Source organism: Eleutherodactylus coqui, chromosome 4, assembly GCF_035609145.1.
Source record: "Eleutherodactylus coqui strain aEleCoq1 chromosome 4, aEleCoq1.hap1, whole genome shotgun sequence".
NCBI classification, from domain to species: Eukaryota; Metazoa; Chordata; class Amphibia; order Anura; family Eleutherodactylidae; genus Eleutherodactylus; species Eleutherodactylus coqui.
The window spans coordinates 240893919-240917899 of record NC_089840.1 but is presented as its reverse complement, the minus strand read 5'-3'; the positions used below and the strand labels follow the sequence as shown (position 1 = coordinate 240917899).

General features: G+C 42.4%; 1 protein-coding gene across 1 annotated transcript in view; it reads left to right on the top strand.

The window, feature by feature from the left end:
- The first annotated feature begins 12548 nt into the window (after nt 1–12548).
- SPADH (spermadhesin family member) overlaps nt 12549–23981 on the top strand; it is a 46455-nt gene continuing 35022 nt past the window's right edge. Inside the window, exons 1-3 of the mRNA XM_066601678.1 lie at nt 12549–12689; nt 14651–14750; nt 23150–23173. Coding sequence (XP_066457775.1) covers nt 12549–12689; nt 14651–14750; nt 23150–23173 — 265 coding nt within the window. The remainder of the gene's footprint in view (nt 12690–14650; nt 14751–23149; nt 23174–23981) is intronic.

Below are 23981 nucleotides of genomic sequence, written 5' to 3'. Positions count from 1 at the left end.
CATCGTTGAACGGTGTGTTGTCTACCTGGCATTCAAGTTCAACAGCATGCGGATCTAGTTGACAGATAACTGGGTAGGGCTGGTGATAATCCAGTGGTCATGGCAGACATTGGCACCAATGACAAAATTAAAAGTAGCTGGAAGATCCTATAAAGGACATCATTACTAACTGGGGCCATGAGGAGCATTATTATTAAATGGGGCCATGTGGAGACTGATTTTAAACTGGGTCATAAGGAGCATTATCCAAGCTTTGGAAAGCAATAAAAAGGTTAAGCAGGCCCTTTCATTTATGGAAGGATCATGATCTCATATTCAGGAAGGTCAGCAAGAAAGTTGGATGGATTAGGGTGGTCAGAGGGTAATGCACTCCTGTTATAAAGTTTGTCAAATTTGGGGGATGCCTGTAACTCAGAAGGGGAGGGTTAGAGAATATGGTTTTCAGATGGTCATCATTGTGTAGGGTATGATGGAGTTTCTTTGCGGTTTTCCTTAATACCTCTAGCTGTGAATTGTAGGTCACTACTAGAGGTATAAAATCATTTTTTTTCTTTTTCCTTGTATTGGAGTAGTTGATTTCTAGGTATCCTGGTGATTATGGTGATTTGGTCATCATTTGAGGTTTGATGGTAGCTCTGATTTAAAAATGTCCTTTTAAAATGGTAGAGATCTTCCTCTCTGTCTGTTGAGTTGGAGCAGATCTAGTTGTATCTGATGGCCTGGCTGTAGACAATGGACTTTTTGATGTGTTTAAGATGGAAACTGTCCCATCTGAGGTATGTGGGCCGATCACTCGGTTTTCGGTATAGGGTTGTCTGCATTGAGTTGTTTGAAATTTTTATGGTGGTGACCAAAAAAATTGATTACAGTACATGAGTAGCTTAATGTCTGGTTTATGGTGGGGTGGAATGCATTGAATCTCTCATGGAATTTTATTAGTTCTTGTTCGGTGTTGGTCCAGATGATTATGATGTCATCACTGTAGCGGAATTAGGCCAATGGTTTGCTGAAGCAGGAGGCCAGAAAGTCACTCACCAGTTTTGCCATGAAAAGGTTGGCATATTGCGGTGCCATTTTACTGCTCATGGTGCTTATGGTGAGTTGCAGGAATATTTGCCAAAGGAGAAATACTTCTGTGTGAGGATGAATTACGTGAGTTGTAACACGGATTCAAAGGCAACCCCATTGGCCTCAAGGTGTGCCTGGCAGGCAGTCAGTCCATCTGCTATAACCTCGCTCTCTCTGGAAGATGTGACTGTTCGTCAAATATATTTATCCTTGAGAGTGCTTTGCGAAATCATGAGTGGAACATCTCTGAGAGTTTTTTACATATGTATTGTTTTCTTAAGAGCTGGTAATTTACACATTGTGGCTTATATTTATGTAGAGTGACACAACTTAGGTTGGTCGGTTTATTATTCTTTCTATTTTATATTTAGTAGGGAAATAAATGCATATCTAATAAAAGAACATTTTTAAATTTTGGGATTTTTTTTGGTTGTGATTGCATCTAATTATGTATGGATAGAACTCAAACATGAAAAGAATCTATGGATTTCAATAGTTTAATGCACAAGTGATTTTTCTCTCGGACCAATATTCCAGGTTAGAAAAATCACTGTATGCCCTATTTTTGGATGATTAAAGAGGAGCTTCCATCTGTCCTGACATATCTGTTTTAATAAATATAAAATGAGAAAGAACGAAAAAAAACAATCCTGCGCTCAGGGTGACCTCACAGGAGACTTATGCAGTGGTTGGCTAGCTCTTGGAGTGAAGGGAATCAGCCCAAGATGGGGACGTATAAGGATATTTATTGAATAAAACAGTAAGGTGCAACGCGTTTCGGAGCTGAAAAAAGCTCCTTTCTCAAGCACAATAATCCTGGTAGGTGATGATCTTGTGTCAAACAATTTTTTAATAAATACTTCCATACTCCTTAAAATAACACTTATAGTGCATCTTTTCTTATAAACTCTGTGTTGTGCCGTTCCTCTGTTACTTCTCTTAGAAATTTATAAGTAAACTGAAAACTTGGTGTTACTATTCTCCTTATCAAATGGGTGTGTCCCTACATAGTCTTAGAGTGGCCTCACACAACCCAAAATCTGCACTCACAATGTGCAGCAAATAGAACCCTTTGATTTCATGACTTTCAATGGGTTCCTTACTCTTTTCCCCAAGGGCAAGGAAAAAAAAATGTGACATGCTCTATTTTCGGGCGCAAATGCACACCGAAGGCCCCTACCTTCGCGAAGTCCTACACGAAACTGCGTGATTTTGCAGGGTAAAACAATGCCACATGGGCTTACTAGGGCAGCTGACCCACCTACGGAGTCAAGTGACCCTGCCTACAAGTTAGCTGACCTGCTTACCAAGTCAGATACCCTGCCTACTAAGTAGGTTGGTCCGCCTACTCAAACATAATGCGCTGCGACCACAACGATGTGAGAGGTCCTGGTAGTGTAATAGAGTACAGTAACATGCACCAATCTGGGTGCAATAGCTCGCGATCGAGTGCCCTGCATTGTACATATATGCCTCACGATAGCAAGTGTATATGCGCTTACGCCCATGTGCAGCCGACCTAATACTGTTAGCACTAATTGGACATTGTGAGAGTGTGCTGGGACTCATCAAGCTGGTAACACTCAGTTGTCAATTTACTCATTAATTTCTTATTGAGTGAAATCCTATGGTGTCCTTTTTTAGCTTGTACTTACATGGACAAGTTTAACAAGCAAGTTCTGTCCCACTGCAGGGTGGGAAGAACTCAAACGTGAAAAGAACTAATGGATTTTAATAGGTTAATAAACATGAGCAATTTTTCTCTCAAAACCAATAGTCTGAGTTAGAAAAATCTCCTATTTTTGGACGATAACCTATTTTTGGATGATATCGCTCGTTATTTTCTATGAGAGCATAAAAAAAACACTTTGCACTCACATGCCATGCCATTTTTACCTCTTTCCAATTAGGGTTGCCACCTTTGTCACAAAAAAATACCGGCCATGGTAAAAAAAAAGGCGCATGGTTTGGGGACGTGGCTTATCACAGCATTTTTTTTCTTCTTTAGGCTGCCTGTCCACGGGCGATTGCTTGGTGTCACGGGAGAGGACCCCTTTAAAAACTAACCTTTATTAACTACAATTTTAAAACTTTAAATATGTTTTTTTAGGACCAGTAGCAAAAGACAAACAAACATGTATCAAGTGAGGCTGATGCGAGAAAAATGCATCAGCCACGTTTATATACACTAGCGGTAGGCTATGTACTATCTTGAGCACCTACAATAAAGGTGCTGACAACAGCCTACAGAACTCTCCCCTTCACCTATGTAATAATGACTACGGTGTCAGTGTGAACTTATTTCTGCCAACGTAAAAGAGGTGGTAATCAATGTATATATGTCTCCACCTCTCTAAAAGTACAGAATCATGAGTAACCACCCTGCCAAGTTAAAAACGGCAATGCGGGAGGATATCACTCAGCAATCTTACATAGAGACTGCACGACTCATCATAGGTGTGAGGTGTTGCAATGCTTAAATAGGGGCATTGGAGGTCTAGTAGATAACCCCCTTTGTTTAGGAATATTCAGGACTGGGTATACCGAGAAAAGCGTGGGGTCAGCATATAACATGACCTAAAGCGGTTTAACCCCTAGTCTGAGAAGCCAGAGGTAAGGAAATACCGTATATTCCGGCATATAAGACGACCTTTTAACCCCCAAAAATCTGCTCTGCAGTCGGGGGTCATCTTATATGCCGGCTATACAAAAAATTTTTAAAAAGTGTCAAAAAAAAAAAAAGTAGTACTCACCTCCCCCGGCGTTCTGCGGCGCTGCTGCAGGCTGTCGCTCCCTCCTCGTCCCCGACAGAGCTTTGCTTTCTGGATATGAGGCTTGAAATCCCTGCCTCCAGAAAGCTAATGCTGTGATTGGCTAACTCATGCTGAGTCAGCCAATCACAGCCATTCAATGATGTCAGGTGAGTACTGCTTTTTTTTTTGACACCGTATTCCAGGCGTATAAGGCGACAGTTGGGGGGTCATCTTATACGGCCCATTGCCTTATATGCCAGAATATGCGGTAGTTTGGATGGTGAATCGAATTCTGGTTCAAACTCAACATGGATATTGAGTTCAGTGAGTTGGACCAGCAAGTCGGTTCGCTAAATGTTCAGATTTAGTTACAAAATTTAATTCATATTCAGATCTCGGTTCAGTTCGTGGTTCTACTGGTTTCGTCACAAGAGCGACTCATCAGGAACCCATGAGAAAATAGAACATTTGGAAAGTTTTACAAATGGCTTGAAAGGAGGATGTTTATAATACTAGTTGTCTAAAAATGAAAGGAGACACTTGTGAGCCTCCAGAACAACTGTAAAAAAGGAGAGTAGTATGGAGTAGCTGAAATAAAGTAAGGCACTCAAAAATAATAGCGTTACAAGAAAACTCAAATTAGTAGATTAGAACACAGGCGATTGTTTATTGCGTTACCCGTGGTGATAATCCGTTGGCTGGTAACGCAGTAAACGCTTTCCATAGCGTTGCTATGGAAAATGCAGCTGTGGCATCTACAAGCAGAGAACCATAACGATTCTTCGCTCGCTGGATCTAAATTGCGGTATGCTGCGATTCTCCAACAGATAGGCTCGCCGCAGAGAACTAACAGCCCCCCCTCCATCCTCCCCCGCTGCGGAATATCACTGGCGATATTCCGCAACGGCAGTGGACAGGGGGCCTTATTATTCCACACACTCTGCTCCCTCTCCTCATTACTTTCCTTACACTCTGCCCCCTCTCCTCTCCTCCATCTCCTTGTTACTTTCCTCACACTCTGCTCCCTCTCCTCTCCTCTCCTCCATCTCCTCGTTACTTTCCTTACACTCTGCTCCCTCTCCTCTCCTCTCCTCCATCTCCTCGTTACTTTCCTTACACTCTGCTCCCTCTCCTCTCCTCCATCTCCTTGTTACTTTCCTCACACTCTGCTCCCTCTCCTCCATCTCCTTGTTACTTTCCTTACACTCTGCTCCCTCTCCTCTCCTCCATCTCCTCATTACCTTCCTCACACTCTGCTCCCTCTCCTCTCCTCATTACACCCCAGCAGCGGCTTCCTCTTCCATAGAGCTGCATTAATGATAAGCCCCGCCCTTTCCAGTCCAGTCAGTTGACTCTTCGTCATAAGACCTCCTAGCAGCCCGTACACTGTAGCCCATACACTACTAGCAGCACCTGAACTTTGGAGATGGCAGCTGGATATCTGGATGTAGGAGAATCTACTCTGAGCGCCGCCAGTTAATGAGGAGATCAAAGCCGTCTGTCAGCTCCACAGTCCGGCCGTGTACCTGGCCTCCACTGACCGCCCATCTGGGATCTCCCTGCAGGAAACATTAAAAAATACCGGCCTGTAATAGGGCCGGTAGAAAAAAAATACCGGCAGCGGCCTGGCGGGAAAAATACCGGACAGGCCAGTGATTTACTGGTCAGGTGGCAACCCTATTTCCAATCCATTTTAGGATTCAGGATTTCCTAAGGGGCTTGCCTTTTCTGCCACAATACAATGGCACCAACTGCTGGCTAAAGCCCGTAACTACATGCTGGGATGCGTCAGAGAGCAACAGGCAGTGGAGCAGCTGGCAGAGCACTGTAAAGCTGGGTTCACACAGGGTGGATTTGCCACCGAAATTCTGTCCGGAATTTTACCGCTGCAAGTCTGCCTGCGACCACTAATCCCGGTATTTGCCAGCCATGTGATGACGAATCTGTCGCGGCAAAGCTGGCATTGTGGCGCGGATTCCCCTGCTGCAGCATGTCCATTTTTTTTCCCATTGCGGCCGCGCTCTCCTGTATGGGAGTACGTGCCGCAACGGAAAAGCGTGCGGCCAAGCCGCTCCAAAACCCACGGCTACGTGCCGCCAGTTTTGAAGCAGTGCTTTCCCGGCGGAAATCTCACGTTTTTTAACTGTGGCCAAACCGCGAGATTTCCGCCGGGAATACATCCAGTGTGACCCTAGCCTAAGTATACCCTGTTGGACATCTTCTGACATAAGAGCTGTAGAGGCTTCAATGATTACGGTAAATTGAAAGACGTCCGACAGTGGAACTGAAAGGGTTTATGCAGGCTACTAATGGGGACCACCTAAAAAAGAACCAGAAAGTACAAAGAAAAAAATGTGCATAAAAATCACAAGATAGTTGGTCAGATTTTCTCTGACCTACGGTAAACATGAATCAAACACTGAGAATAACACCTCCCTTCATAATCTGGTGTGCACCATTGGAAGTGTCCTACCAGAAACACTCTGAGGCCTATGTCCCCACTTTAGTGTCCTATCACAGGACCGGTATATTGATATGATGGCACATATTATCATATTTTATGGAAGGGGGGGTGATTCTCTCTGAACTAGGATAAGAGACATATCCGAGAATAAGCTCATCTTCTCATGTTATTTAGTGTGGCTGAATATTTTAATTGCAAGACACTTACAAAATGTTATGAATCTCCGGTCTACAGGATAAACACAGAAGTATCTGAAAATAAAATGTAATAAAAATGAATTATGAAGAGTTATTGAATCTGACCTTACAATTACAAATATCCTTATTGCTGGAATGGTATTCCAATTCATTTTGTAAGTCATGATTATTTTGGTTCATACAATATATTTGGATTGGCAAATATCTTCCTTTTACCTCTAGACTCCTTCTCTGTGAGTGACATATTTTACATATTGTATTAATTGCATTGATGAATAAATATACCGGATTAGCTTGTTTGCGTAAATGAAGACATTAAGGAGACTTTCACACTCCAAGCAAAACACCTATATACAGAATCCTTTGTATTGCCCTGATAAAGACTATTTCCTTGTTGGCTTGCCGTAAGTACATTTGTTCTTAGGCTTTATTCCTATCTGCGTTCGAGGCCCGTTCAGAGTCTCCGGTGCAGATCCAGCATGAAATGCCAGACAAAAAGTTGTACATGCAGGACTTTTTTGTCCGGTAAAAATACTAGACAGGTATAGGAACCAAACGGATCCCATTATAGTCAATCGGGGTCCGGTCAGTGCAGTTTGTTCTGTTATGAAACACATCCATACATCGAGGGGATTCCATTTTCCTATTCCCATAACGGAGTAGAAAAATGGAATCCCTAGTGCAGATAGGAATAGAGCCTTACTATGCATAAATGCATCCTCAGCTTATGAATGGTTAGTATTTGCAGTATTAACAAATATTCAGTCTAGAGATGAGCGGACACGCTCGGTAAGGTCAATTACTCGAGCGAGCCTCGCTCATCTCTAGTATCTGTCTTTTCGTCCGAGCGTGCTCGGGGGGTGGCGGGGGTAGGGAGAGGGAGAGAGAGATCTCTCTCACTCTCCCCTCCGCTCTCCCCTGCCGCCCCTCGCCCCCCGCTGCCCCCTGAGCACGACCAGTGGCTAGAGCTTGCACAACATGCTTTAGAGGTGCTTGTCTGCCCCACTGCCAGTTTGCTACCAAAAAGGATGTTCAGCAGAGCTGGGGGTGTAATAGCTAGCAAAAGCAGCCACTTGGCCAGCTTAGACACCCAGAAGTCGAAGGGGTCAATGCTATGTCTGAGTACAATATTGAACATTTGAACATTATGTTTCTACAGAAAATAAGTTTTATATCTGCAAAAGGGATTCTGCTTTTCTGAAACGATCGGGAAGCAGGAAGAGGAATCCCCATGGCCGAATTGTTCCGTCCCTGGATGGAACGAAACTGCGCCAGGCAGACCCCATTTACTATAATAGGGTCCATCCAGTGTCTGCCCGGCATTAAGAACTTTTTCTTCCATTATTTTCAGCTAGATCTGCGACGGAATAATACGATAAAGGAAAATGGCAGTGAAATATAAGGGTAGGCATAGTGCTCTGAAGCCGAGCCGTCCAGTTCTTTCTTAATTTCTTTTTTTTAAAGTAGGCACTTTACCTGGTATATTTGAACCAAGTTGTTCTTACCTAATCTTATTTTCTCAGATATAGAAGGGATAAAGTTACTATTTCAGTAACAGGCTAGGGTTGTTCTTGAAGCAATCAAAATATGAAGTAAAGGGGTGCAAAAACAGTTGGGGAATTGGTCCTTAGTAAGGCCAAAGCAGCAGTAGACTGCAATTGGATATTACACATCAACTGGAGAAGAGACATTAACTGGAAAACTGAACTCCAGAAAGTGAAGACACAGGGACAATCCCACCACCAATGTATCAAGGTACTATTTAATGAATCATATCTCCAGCAATGATTGAAAGATCTAGGCGACATATTGTGAAGAATTTGAGGAGTAAGGTACCATCTGTATAACACTTTGTGGGAATTTTCAAAGTGATTTGTATATTTAGAAACTGACATAACTGAAGAACACGCATGCTACTGTTGGTCGTCTGAAATGTAGATTTTTAAAACAAGTTCCCATTTCTCTTTGAGATTAACCATAGACGATCAATTGATCGGATAACACATGGATAATCCTTTATTAGAGCTTTGCAGAGAGGACAACTAGATATCAAGTTCTTAAGTGATATTGAGGCCATTTTCACATAGGTGACAAAATTGCGCAATCTTCTCGCAATGCGACAGCGCTACAAATCACATGTATGTGAAGCTCGTGCTTTCCAATGAGTTCCTTCACATTAGCGATGTTTTGTAGGCTGTTACATTGCAACAAAATAATATATGTACCCTCGTCATCTGCAATTCCTGTGAGACATTTAAAAGCTACAGAACATTTAACGTCAATAAATACACCTTTTTTTATTAATAGCGTGTAAGAAGTGAATGTTTAGGAAAGTATTATTTTTCACTCCTAGGCCTCGTTCAGACGAGCACTCTTTTAGCGCTGATACCAACGAGAAAATCTTGCTGCTATCAGCGCTAAGAGATCGCGTGAACGGGCTGCTTCAAGTTCCATGAAGTAGACCATTCAAATGCTCCGAGGTGCGGGTTGTATGCTTTCAAGGCTCCCATAGGAGCCTATGGAAAGCACACAGCAAAGATAGGACATGTCCTATCCTTTCCCGCACCTTATAACCGACATGCGAGTTTGCACTTGCATGTCCTATCTTTGTTAGATGTGCTGATTGAGCCTGTCAAACAATCGTCCATGTGAGCGCTGCTATAGGAGCATATTGGTTCCTATAGAAGCGTGTTTTTTAGCACTGCTACGTAGCACAAAAAACGTGCTCGTCTGAACGAGGCCTAACACAGTCTTTTGCGTTTAGATGAGTTTCTTGAGCATAGAAAATATTGCATTTTTGTCTGGTAATTTCTTTACATAGCGTAGAGCATTCTAAAGGACAATCATGGACCTTAAAATTCAGAGATGATATTTTAAATGCCATCTTTTTGTCATTAGTCCTGGTTCCACATGAACCATTAGGTAGGCTACATTAGAACACTTATGTCACCTGAGCTGGGGGGAATGAATACCAATGGAGCAAGAACTTACAACTTTGTGGATGAAGCGTGTATTCTGAAGATAGAAGAATAAATGTTCACTCAAAATCAGGAATATCTTTCAATATCGAACAATTATAATAAGTCAATATTTAAAAATATAATGTAAAAGAATGTCGCTTATAGTTGAGTGAAGAGTCTGTGATTCAAGAAGAGGTTTTAGGAGAATGGTTCTGGGTCACCTTAGTTCACTCCTGATTAAGAGAAGAAGGCCATTTCTTTGCTGAAGATCTACTTTCCTTTTGTGGAAGGGCGAGAGACCACTTAGCTAATGGCCCATTTACATGGGACGTTTATCTTTCAGAATCATTCAAATTCCGTATAAATGCATGCAGTGACCAGACAAGTGAATGAAAGTTGTTTACTGTTAATGAAGGTGGGTGGGGGGTGAACGCTCTCCGTCCTGCTCCACCTTAGTGATGCCAGCGATACTCGCACCTCTGTAGTAGGGTAGAAGCAAACATTACTGGGACGAGCTGCCGTGTATCATTTGCCCGACAGCTCGTCCCTTCTAAGCGGGGCATATGAGACGTTGTGGATAACTTCTTTTTTGAAAATCTTAAGTTTTACACAGAAGCCCCGCTTGTAAGGGATTTTTTCATATCTTAACATTTTTGTATATTTGGTGAACTGTCTTCTTTTTGTTAACAAATTGGGAATGAAGTCTGAGAAGAGAGAAATCTGTTGAAAATGTTCAGTTAGTTTTGTAGCTTGTAAAGAGGCCTTCAAGGCCTCCCTCACACAGGCGTTTGTAGAAATGCAGCATTTTTCAATGCTGCGTTTACTGCGGTTTCAGCAGCGCTGGCATCCGTTATGCCAGCATTTTGTCTGTGTTTTCAGCACAGCTGAAAATGCAGCCAAGGAAGCTGAAAAAAGAAAAAGCAATACTCCCCTAGCTGGCACCGTCAGGGTTCCACCCGCTGGTCTCTGGCGCTGCTCCAGGCTTCCTGCGCACTGACAGATCATCTATTTCTGATAGCAAGTTTTGAGAACCCTGCCTCCAGCAAGAGATTGCTGTGATTGGTTCTCAGCGCTGATTGGCTGAGCCAGTCAGTGAATGGATGTGATTAGTGCATCGAGCATCAGTTCTGATTGGCTGAGTCAGCGCTGGCTCAGGCAATTAGAGCTGGCGAGTTTTGATTGGCTGAACCAGTCAATGAATGGCTGTGATTAGTGCATCGAGCACTGGTTCTGATTGGCCAGCGCCGAGTACCAATCACAGCAGTCTCTTGGTGGAGGCAGGATTCTCAAATCTTGCTACCAGCAATAGATGATCTGTCAGTGTATAGAAAGCCTGGAGAGGTGCCAGAGAGCAGCGGGAGGGACCCTGACGACACTTGCTAGGTGAGTATTGCATTTTTTCATCTAGTATAGTTTGGGCTGATTTGCAAACAATGGGTGATATCATAGACTTTTTTTTTATCACAACTTGAAGTAAGTGAACACATCGCAAATGAGAATGAAACCATTAAAAATCATTGGTTTCAAAATCATGCGTTTTCACTCACTCTCGCATCCCAGAAAAATCAATCGGCAGTGGGGAAGAACCCTAACTACTGTGTAATGCCTTAAGAAAACTATCTACCACCTGTAACATAACATACAGACCTACAACACATTATAAACCCTTCTAAAAACAGTATTGTACTTTTATGTTCAAAAGGAATTTATGAATTTACTTTCATAGAGAAATTAATGTCTGTATTGAAGTATAGGATATTGAAGTAAACTTTGTGCACAAATAGAAGAACATTTTACATATAACATTACTGTCATACAACATTACTAGATTTGTTGTCTTTTTCTTCAGCCAAAGTTTCACTTTTCTGAGTACGTATATATATAAATAACCAAGCAATAAACATTTTGCCACTCTCCTATGCTGTGTCTAATGAGCCCCTGCCCAGCCAGTTCCCCCACCCACTCGGCTGTGAAGATTCCCCGGACGGAGCCCAACAATACTCCCTTTCCAATACTAAATAGTCAAAGTAGAAAAGATCTCTGTGCTCATAAGGATTATGACTTAATAGTAAATGACTTTTATGGAGTGGAAGAGGTTAATCAAGAACAAAACCCTGTCCTGAAAGCCCAAAGGTCAAATAGGAACAATGTGCAAAAGAGCCCAGGGGGATATATTCCAAAAGATATATAACTTTAATCTTCAGACAAACATATGCAACGCATTTCAGGGCACATAGACACCCTTTTCAAGCATAAGGACACAGTGAACAAACTCAACATTTATATGAATCACAATTGCAGTAATTGACACATCCATAACACTGAAGTGATGCTCTTGTGGAACTGAGGTGTCGCGTTTAGATGACGAGAGACAGCAGGACAAGTAAGTCGCACTATTCATGACATGCTAACCGGAGGAATGCATTATGCCTTCAACTATGTCTGGGATGGAGAGCATGAAGCCCGTGAATGTTATGACATCATCATGACGTGCATAGTGGTCATGTGATCATACAACCAACTTCATCAATACAGAAAGATGGACAAATTTACAAGAATATGTTGTGTGCCATGGATTATGCAATACACACCACTCAAATTTAGTACTATTTCAATAAAGGATTCATAACAAACATAATATTAGCTCATATTCTCTTGCATTTAGTTGGAACTACTACAGATTTATAAAATCACAATGCTACAATATACTATAAAAGCTAGAATATGCATAAATTTAAAATGGTTCCGAAAACATCAAAAGGCATCATTGTATATTAAAAAGAGGGGACTAAAAAATAAATACATCAATAAATAAGAATTCTCAATGATAAATGAATTTTCTCTAAAAAATCCATTCAAACCATTAGGGACCAAAGTGTTCAATCAAAAAATCCAATACATCTCCTTTGATTTAAGGCATGCAAAATAACCTAATTGTATATGTTCTAATGGAGTGACTTGAAGTTTTGACACGTCCTTATTATGAAAATCAAAAAAATGCCACGATACACCGTATTTCATATAACCATGCAAAATATTAAACTGATGTTCATTTATACGTATGTTCATTGTTATACTTAAAACCACATGGCATTCAATAAGGTAAATGACAAATTTTGCTCCACAATTTAAGAACTGCTTCAAGTTGACCATGTCCTTTTGGGATCCTAAGATTATCCTCTTCCTGCTGAATCTACGGGCAATATTTGCACTGTTTAACACCGCATCGGAAAGCACCCACCAAGTGGTTGGGGCCTAATTTCCCTCCAAAAGATTGGCCAATGTGGGGACAGGATGGGGCCAAAATATTCTTTAGGGTTTTATGTCTGTGAAAAATCACCCTTGGAATATCTGAAATCACATTAGTTGAAAATGGATCTTTCTGGAGACTCCCCCAGTGTTTCAAAAGAATACTCTTAACTGATGCATGATGAGAATTATATCTAGTGATAAATGAGGTCTTTAAGTGAAGATCATTTTTGGAACCACTTTCTTATGTTCGTTGTTGATAACTCTATATTCCCTTAAAACCTTATTATAAGCTGAGTCAACCAATATTTTGGGGTACCTCTAACCTTTAACCCCTTGAGTGGCAGGTTTCCTACCACCCTGTCGTGCCCACCAGGGCAGGTTTTTTAAAATGGTCTAATTATTGAATTTCAACTAATTTTGCAGTTGCGTCTCAAGAGCCATAACTTTTTCATTTTTCCATTGACATGGCCATATAAGGGCTTGTTTTTTGCGGGACAAGTTGTGATTTTTTAAACAGGGGGGAGGAAAAAAAGAAATGGGGAAAAAAGAAAAAAGGGGCCATGTCATTAAGGGGTTAAATAATGTATTAACTTCCTTCTCTGGGTCATTACGACGCACATGGATACCACATGTGTGATTGTATTTTTGATTTTTTTACAAAGTAAGGGAGACAAGAGTTTTTTTTATTTTTTTAATAATTTTTTAATTTTTTTTTTTTTTAATTTTTTAAAATTTTTTTTTTTTTTGTCCCTTTAGGGGACTTCCACAGGGACCCATCAGGACCCCTGATCACATTCCGGGGGTCCGATGGTGACAGCCCTTTACATGCTGCAGTGACAGCCCTTTACATGCTGCAGTCACATAGACTGCAGCATGTAAAGGGTTAACACAGCAGAGATCGGAGGTTTTCTCTGATCTCTGCTGTAAGAGCTGGTACCTAGCTGTCCTCTGACAGCTAACAACCAGCTCTCCCTGCCACAGAGACCATCGGCTTACTTCTGACAAGCCGATGGTCTCTATGGCAACCTGTAAACAAAGCAGGACATTGCCGACATGTCGGCAATATCTTCTGCTGGTTTTTCAAAGCCCTTGCTTTGTTCTCTGTGGGTCTGTGCAGGCAGAGCACACTGTCACAGCTTGTGGCATTGTGCTCTGCAGCTCCCATAGTCATACATAGCCCGGAAATCTTCCGGGCTATGTTGCTATGAGCAGTGGAGCTCGTCACGGAACTTTTCCGGGCGTGCCACTCAAGGGGTTAAATCTCTTTTTTAACATTTTTGCCTGTTCTGTATACATTTCGTTTGATGAACCATTTTTCTTAATCATTTTGAACTGTCCATAAGTGATACTTACCAGTGGGCAGGCGCATGCTGTCAGCACCACAAATACACAGAGGTCGGAGCTGAAGCAGCAGAAGTCTCTGCGCCGAGCTCCGTGTAGTGGCTGGCTCCTGTAACTGCAGGCACGCTCCTATTGATCCCAACCTACCTAAAATATCATCCCTCAAAATAAAAGTAGTGGAAAAATACTTTAAAGTATGTACAATTCTTATAAGTGCCCAATGTCCGGGAAAATGATCACTGCAGTAACAAAAGAAAAGCACATTGGAATTTAACACAGCCTGATGACCTCCTTGTGAAATGACATCAGTAACAATAGATACTAATAACTGTGTAGATGTTAGAAGAAGTGTTGTAAAATTATTGTTCCGAAATGCAAATCTTTTTATGTTGTTAGCTTCCTCTAGAGCTTGTAGTCATTTCTGGAGCCTGTCCAAAAAAAACAGTTCAGTGATCATTCAACGGAAACTACGCTGACAACAGGTAAAGATATTTTAACATCTCATCATCTTCAACCCAAGACAAGGAAAAATTATACTTTTAATTAAATGTCAACATTATGTCAGTTTCCTCGTTGTGTAATAATTTTTTCATAATCATTTTATCCTATATAAAGGAGTCTAATGCGCTGCTCACCTATTCATCAGTCAACATGGAGATCTTGACTATAGTACTTATCTTCGCACATCTGACTTTGAACCTACCTTCTGTTACAGGTAAGCAAAGCTGATCTATAATCACTGATCTATTTTTATAAACCACAAATTCACACACGCATATATTATACATACATATACATATGTATATATATATATATATATATATATATCTATATATATGTATTCACACACACACACAATATATATATCTATCTATATATATATTCACACACACACACACACACACACACACACACATATATATATATATATATATATATATATATATATATATATATATATATATATATAACTCTTTATCTAAATCTAGATTTTCATGGGTTGTTTCACAAGTTTCCATATACTTTCTTTATGAGACACTGAGCCTTTAACTTAGAATGAGGTAGGCACAAGGTGATGTAATAGGATATCTTGTGCATTCAAATACTTAGCCATCTATGAAAGTACAGATGTGGCAATCATTAACTTTAATTCACATTACATTCATTTTGCTAAATCAGCTATAATGAAAAAAGTTTGCTACTGTGTTAGCCAATAGAGCAAAATGTGATTGTTCTCAGCAAGATACCTTTTAATGGCAAATCATGTATTTTTGTTACCCAGCGGTAATAGTGTCCCCCCTAGCGGTAATAGTGACACCCCACAGCGGCCCCCAGTATAATAGTGACACCCCACAGTGGCTCCCAGTAGTAATAGTGACACTCCACAGCAGCCCCCAGTAGTAATAGTGACACGCCACAGCGGCCCAAGGTAGTATTAATGACACCCCACAGCGGCCGCCATTAGTAATAGTGACACCCTACAGTGGCCCCCAGTACTAATAGTGACCCCCCATTGTGACCCCCAGTAGTAATAGTAACATCCCACAGTGGCCCCCAGTAGTAGTAGTGACACCCCACAGTGGCCCCCAGTAGTAATAGTGACACCCACAGTGGCCCCCAGTAGTAATATTGACACTCCACAGCGGCCCCCAGTGCTAATAGTGACACCCCACAGTGGCCCTCAGTAGTAATAGTGACACCCCACAGCGGCCCCCAGTAGTAATAGTGACACCCCACAGTGGCCCCCAGTGTAATAATGACATCCCACAGTGGCCCCTAGTTTAATAGTGACATCCCACAGCGGCCCGCAGTGTAATAATGACATTCAACAATGGCCCCTAGTGTAATAGTGACAGCCCACAGCGGCCCCCCATCCACCCCAAGACCCACATAATTATAGGCAGAGTAATATGTAAATTATTTATAAAAAGAGTTTAAACATCTAAATGTATCATATAGAGCAATGATGGTAAATAGACAGTGTGCAGATTTTGACTGCTTTTTGGATGCGGAAATACTGCAGAATGTCCTCAGCGGAAATTTCTGTGGAAAATTCTGCAGCATTTCCGCATCCAAAAAGCAGTCAAAATCTGCACGCTGCCTATTTTAAAACAGCCCTGCCCATTTCCTCCACATAAACATACTCCAGCCTTAATAGTAAACCCCTCCCAGTGATAATAGTGACTCACCAGCGCCCCCAGCAATAATAGTGACTCCCCCCAGCGGTAATAGTGACCCCCCTCCTAGCGGTAATACTGACACCTCACAGCAGCCCCTAGTATAAAAGTGACACCCCATTGTCGCCCCCAGTAGTAATAGTGACACCCCACAGTGGCCCCCAGTAGTAATAGTGTCACCCCACAGTGGCCCCCAGTAGTAATAGTGACACCTCACAGCGGCCCCCAGGACTAATAGTGACAGCCCATAGTGGCCCTCAGTAGTAATAGTAACATCCCACAGTGGCCCCCAGTAGTAATAGTGACACCCCACAGTAGCCCCCAGTGTAATATTAACATCCTACGGCAGCCCCCAGTGTTAAAGTGACATCCCACAGCAGGCCCCAGTAGTAATAGTGCACCCCACAGCGGCCCCCAGTGTAATAATGACATCCCACAGTGGCCCCTAGTGTAATAGTGACACACCACAGCAACCCTCCATCCACCCCGAGGCCCACATAGTTACCCCCCCCCCTCCTCACCATGGAAACTCCCTCCTCCTCTGCTCAGCGTTACTACTCGGTGCTGATCCCGATGCACACTGTGACATTAGTGTCCTGCCGGATGTCTCCTCCCCCTGCTCTCGTGGAACCTAAGAGGAGACGTCAGGAAAGGGTAGAGGAGGATCCCGGCAGCACACTGACGTCACAGTGTGTGCCAGGATCAGCGCCGCTAGCAGTGCAGTGAGTGAATACCGGCAGGGGAGCCGCGGCCCCTGCCGGTATTCATTAAAGTGGTGAGAGGCCGATGGCAACGCATGCCAGCTGGAAGGGCTCTGCGTGCCGCCTCTGGCACACGTGCGGTAGGTTTGCCACTACTGCTATATAGCTTCTCTGTGAATCCAAGGTACAAGAATTGGGGAAATCCTTTTAGTGTATCCAATAGAGTCAAGCCCTCTATCCAGGATGATATTGAAATCTCCACAGACAATAAGCTTTCCACCCTGGATCGTACAAATCCCTTTGATAGTTTTGTTTAAAATATTGATTTCAGATTCAGATTAATTTGGGGCATACATATTTACCAGAATTATTTGTGAGTTTTCTACAGAACCCAAAAGTATAATGAATAGGGATGAGCGAGTATACTCGCTAAGGCACTACTCGCTCGAGTAATGTGCCTTAGCCGAGTATCTCCCTGCTCGTCCCTAAAGATTCGGGGGCCGCCGCAGCTGACAGGTGAGTTGCGGCGGGGAGCAGGGGAGAGCGGGCGGGAGAGAGGGAGAGAGCGATCTCCCCTCCGTTCCCCCCCGCTCTCCCCCGCAGCTCCCCGCCCCACGCTGGCCCCTGAATCTTTAGGGACGAGCAGGGAGATACTCGACTAAGGCACATTACTCAAGCGAGTAGTGCCTTAGCGAGTATACTCGCTCATCCCTAATAATGAAGCTTCCCCTGTAAAAACAAAATGAACATGTGAAGGACTCCATTTGATTATGGACAATCATGGACTAAGTAATATATATTTAAGTAATGTTTGAATTAATTAATGTTTAAATACTACTCTACAAAGTTGGAATCGAGGTGCAAGGACGCTGATGATTTCTTTAAGACAACTAGAGCCATGGCATGTACTAGATAAACCATGTGACCTTGTGGTTTTCGCTATGTGCAGGGACTCATATGTTGAGATGAGATAAGAACTTTAAGAAAATTTACTGCGCAACTTGGAACTCAGTCAAGAAAGTCAGAATGTATCCAATGAATGCAATTTAATGTCTAAAGTAACCAATCAGATGTTAGATTGAAAACCGTCCAATGATGTTGTGACACCCCAATGTATGGGGGCTGTAAATAAAGCTACCTGATTGTGGTCAGGTAGGAATATTTTGCTGAAGCCATACTTCTGTGGGCTCTGTTATTTTATTCCTCCGTCATGTGACATCATTAGCTGGTTACACCATTGCCCTCTAGTGGCATGATGTTGTGACACTATCTCTGAACACTATCAGGACTCCAGTTTGTTTCTTGTCTGCACATGCCATGTAAATATTTGGACATTTTTTATAGGTGAATTTGGAATACCAAAATAGCAAAAAATAGGTTTCTTGTAGGCATAATATGTAAAATTATTACACAGCATATCTTTCCAGACTAGGGATCTTTTAAAAGTAGAGTTAAGTTTTTGTGTTCAGGGAGCGTATTTTAAGTGAGTTGATATGGATAAAGGATGCTTGGTACATTGTCCTTAAATTTTTAAAAGTAACATAAGATCATATAAAGATTAAAGAACATTCTGAGGTCTTTATACCCAATAAAGAGAGAGTTTTGAATTCTGTTTCCTAAACCTTGCTTGAGATAGATGATTTATGTGTAAAGGTGAAGACTCTATTTACCTGTTCAGTTGTAAACAACATCAACAAATCTCTTTACCGTGTGAGGACATATGATGGTGGTGGGTCTCTGTGTGGCGGGAGAGACCTGTCCCACTGCAGAGCTGTTCAAGTGGAATCTTCTCTCTTGAGAATCCCAGGGCAGGAGGTAAGGAAAGGAGAAAGTATCTAATTTGTAGGATTCGCCAGTAAGCCAGCGGCGTAGGTTCTGTGGTATTTGCCAGCACATCCATAGTTAGCCACTGACCCTCTGATAGGAAGTGAAATGCTCTGAACCAGTGTTTCCCAAATTCCAGTCCTTGTGGACCCCCACAGATCATGCTTTCTCGATTTTCACTGTATTGCACTGGTGATGTAATTATTGTCAGTGCCTCAGACATTGCCACAGGTAATGTGGCAATCCTGAAAACATAGCTTGCTGGGGTCAATGAGGACTGGAGTTTGGGAAACACTGCTCTAAACCTACCAAAAGCTGGATATTCCAAAATGGAAAATAAGCATTAGGGTATTGGCGAAATACCGGATTTGGGGAAAACTCAGGAAAGGACCGCAAAAGTGGGATCTATTGTGGGGATGAGAACCTGCCTCCAGGTTATATCACCCTGTACCCAGGGTACAGCAGACAGGGGTATGAAGGAAAATGCCTGTTCCAATGAGATCCATTGCTTACAGTCCATGTGCCTATTCTAGTAGAGTATGCACAGTAGATGGGAGGCTTACTGATAGGCCGAGACTGCTCATCCCCTTAGGCCTCGACAGGGTACTCTGAGCTATGTAGGTGGGCTTGTTCGCCATACAAACTTTGTGAGCAGGGAAGGTAAGTGTTGGAAGAATAATCTAGGTATATGAATAGTTAAGGCTTGGAGGGTATACAATATTCTAGGAAGGCCATGTATCTTGAACATTGAACACCTGCCAAACCAGAAAAAGAGGCCCTTAGTCCAAGAAGTTATAGCTGTGTATAGGTCAGAGGTACCCGGAGTGAGGTGGATCCCCAGATATTTAATGTTATTTCTGGTCCATCGAAGGAGAAGGAATCTTTTAGCTCTGTGGCTAGGGACTGAGACAGCAATACATTGAGTACTGCAGATTTTTGGCAATTAATTTTGAAATTCAATAGCGTGGACTATAGATGGAGTTTAATAGTCTAATAGGGACTATCAGGGCCCAGAAAGAAGACCGTGGGGCCGCCTTTATCGAGGCAACGGCCCTGCTTTAGGCAGGGACCTGTCACCTTCCTGCGCGTTTAGGGCCAGGTCTCCTCTCTCCTGGAGTGGTGCTACTGTCTCACATAGCATATTGTGTGGTTATTTTCTACCATGTGTATGTTCCTTGTCACCATGCAGAGTGTTGTACTCTGGTGTCGCACGGGCCTTACAGCTAGGTTATGTACTTCCGTTGTGGTGCGCATTGTTCTTCAGTGCAATAGTCTTTCAGCTACTATAGTGGTAATCATCACCCTGCGTCTGTGCTGAGCAAGGTGTTTGTGTGCTGCATGGATATGACAATAGATAGGTTTAAATATAAATGGAGAAGGTTAGGGAGAGAGATCTGAGGAAATGAGAGAAAGAACAGCAGATCATCCATATATGTGGCTACCTTGTGCATGGAGCCCCCAATCTGTTCTCCCCCAATGTTGGTTTTGGAATTAATATGGCCAAGGAGGGGCTCCAGGCACAAGATGAAGAGAAGGAGGGAAAGACAGCATTCCTGTTGTGTATCATTCGAAATTGGAAAGGAGGTTGAATACTGAGCATTAGCTTTAACCGAGGCTGAGGGGCATGACTATATGCTAGAGATCCAGTTTATCATGTGACGGAGAGTTTCTTGCAGAAAGTCCCAGTCAATCCTATCAAAAGCTTTTTCAGCGTTTATAGACAGAAGGCATATAGGAAGGGATGTTTTTTTCACCTGATAGATGAGATTAATGGCCTTGGTAGTGATAGGAAATTCTAGTGATTGGATTGCTTCCTATCAAAGATGAGGAGAGCCTGAGTTTAGGAGATAAGATTGCATCAGTGATCTATGCACAGAGCAGTCCTGCTTAAAAAAGTGGTGGAGAAAGGTTGTATAGAGATTGATAGTAATTGCAGAATGTCTCAGTGATCTGTTGTGGCAAATGAAGGCTGCAGCCAGATGGGAAAGAGCTGTGTGGAATGTAGGAGCAGGTCTTCACCTTTGGTAATGCACAGTACAGTTGGGTTTATTCACGTACTCATAGAAGTGTCTCCTGCATTTTGCTAGAAAGCCTTTGACATGCAACATGAGTTACCTGTTTTCTCAATTTTACTAGCTCAGAACCTACCCCCACGTATAAGGTTTGTTTGTGCACTGATTCCAGGTTCTGGATATGCCCTAAAAGGTTCTTGAGTTGGGTACTATGTTCTTTTTCAATTCTGAAGACAATGCTAATGAGGGAACCCCAGATAACGCACTTATATGCTTCCCAAACTGAAAGCGGAGTGGTCTCTGGGGATTAATTATTGTAAAAGTGCTCTTCTAGGGAGTATTATCTCATTTTTAATCATTGGGTCTTGAATGAGAGATTCATTAAGGCGCAAGTGCCAGATCCTGTGGTGTAGTGAGGGGAAAGAGAGTGAGAGAAAAATAAGAGCATGGTCTGAGAAAGATACGTTGTCAATGTGTGCGGATGTGATGAGAAGGAGATTGCATGTTGGAGCAGGAAATAGTCTATTCTAAAATACAAGTTTTGTGGGTGAGAAAAGAAGGTGCAATCATTAGTGGAGGTGTGGATGGTTCTCCAAGCGTCTACCAATTGCTGTTCATATAAAGTCTTGAGGAACCTGCAGTGTGTGCATGCAGGCCAACTACTGGCCCCTCTAGAGGTATCTGAGGATGGGTTAAGAGTAGAGATGAGCGAACGTACTCGTCCGAGCTTGATGCTCGGGCGAATATTAGGGTGTTCGGGATGTTCGTTATTCGTAACGAACACCACACGATGTTCGGATGTTCGGGTTACTTTAACTTTCTTCCCTGAGAAATCTTTTCTATATGCGCTCAATGGGGCCGGCGGCAGCAGCGCCAACCCCATTGAGAACATATAGAAGACAAATCCTTCTTCTCTGCCACAGCTGTAACAGCTGTGACAGAGAAGAACGATGTTTGCCCATTGAATTCAATGGAACTGGCAATACAGCCGACTCCACTGAATGCAATGGGCTGCCGGCGATCGCGGGATGAATTGTCGGAAAGGGGTTAAATATATAAGCCCTTCCCTGCAATTCATCCAGAAATGTGTAAAAATAAAAAATATATATATACTCACCTGGTGCCGGCAGACGGAGTTCAGCGCGGCAGGCTGCAGTTCTCCTGAACTGCTCTGAACAGCTGTGAGTAGTATTCAGCAGCCGGGGATTTAAAATCCCCGCCTGCTGAATAAGATGCCTCTGAATGGTCACAGCCTGACCAATCAGAGGCCAGCCCTCACTCACACTCATTCATGAATTCATGAATGGGGTTTTCCCGCGGAAAACGCAAACGCCAGTGGGTGGGCGCCCTAAAGGTGGTGGATACAGAATTTAGATTATTTTGAATGGATCTTCACAGAATTATTACCATCTCCTAATAAATGCTTCAGTCTCTGGCTGGTCAGAGGAAGGAACACTGCTGATAGGGCCATCTGTGGTTAAAGGCATGCAATGAGAGGAGTTTGAGACCTCAAGTTTGAATCTCTGTTTTTCAGGGCTTGCTGTGGGGGACACTGTATCTCCTGAAGGAGACATATGCTTACATTCTGCATGGAGATTCTCCGTCCCTCACTCAACCCTTTATGCTGTGCAGCAGGTAGCTTCCCCACTTGTGGAGGTGGGGTGAATGAGAAGGTGTTTTAGGCTTCCTCACTCTCCAGCAAGCCATTGGAAGAGGAGGTAGAGCAGGTCCTGGTCTCCAAGTCACATCAGTGAAAAATTCTGTTATGTGCTTCTGTTGCGCTTGTTGCTCTCCCACAGGTCATGATGGTGCTCACAGGTGACCCACTCTGCTCTACCAGGGTTAGTAAACCAGGGATTTGATGTGGTGTTGCTTTAGGAGGAATCGCCAAGCAGAGCTCAGAAAGATGCCCCCATATTGGCGCACAGTTAGGCCACGCACCTACAATGCTGTAAAATTGAGTTATCGTGATGCAGTAGTCATATTAACAATTGCTACAACGGTATTGAAGAGCTATAAATCACTATTGAACCTTTAAGGGTACACATTTTTATTGCTGTTAACAAGGTTTAAGCACAGCAACACCAAAGCACCACACATTTATTGTAATTTTTGGTAGACTAATATGCCTTTAGAACACAAAAAAATGTATGCGTATATGGGACATTGGGATGTTTTAGTTCCCTTTTTTAAAAAATCCTATGAATTATTTAGTTTTTTGTAGTTGAAACAATTAACTAACCATATGATTCCGAGTGTGGAGCAATAAATGGCTGTTCTTTATTTTCATTTTTACCACATTATTTTGAGCATGTTTATAACTTATGGTTATAATTTTACAACTTTTAAAACAAAGTACAACTTTGACAAATTGACTGACTCTGAACTTTTCCCTTACAGTTGCACAGCCGACTACTGTTACAGGTAAGTACAACATGCTTTAGTACATGTTGTAACATTGTATATCCATATTTCATGTTTATTTTTTAATGTTTCTTTTTCCCTCTGTGTTAAATTCCATCCATGTTCGTTATTTAGTCACTTCTTAAAGGACCTGTCTTATCATGGCAGTCCTCTTCCGTATGCCCTATTAGGGTATATAAATATCATAGTGTGAGGTCTCCAGCTTGGGATCCTCCTATGTAAATACAGGGTGGAGAGCCACAAATCTTTCTTTGGCAAACCGAGGGCATTAATATGATTACATTTATTCTGCTATAACCTAAATATATAAACCGCTGTGGCTTCTCCTGGTGATATCAGCTGTTCATGTGAGGTTGCAGGCACAGACCATACTCTACTTACTGAGAAAAGGAAAAGAGCAGCATTGCCCAATTCGATTACAGGTCTCATTTTTGTAGCACACATTAGACAATTAATGCAACAACTTGTTAGTTTTTGCTTAATCCACTTTCACTTTTTTAAATTATTTCTCACTGTGTTTGGATTTAGTTCTGGAAAAAGTGATTGATTAGTATCTATATACAATTATGGTAAATAGATAGACAATAGAGATGAGCGAGCACCAAAATGCTCGGGTGCTCGTTACTCGAGTCGAACTTCCCGCGATGCTCGAGGGTTCGTTTCGAGTAACAAACCCCATTGAAGTCAATGGGCGACTCGAGCATTTTTGTATATCGCCGATGCTCGCTAAGGTTTTCATTTGTGAAAATCTGGGAAATTCAAGAAAGTGATGGGAACGACACAGCAACAGATAGGGCAGGCGAGGGGC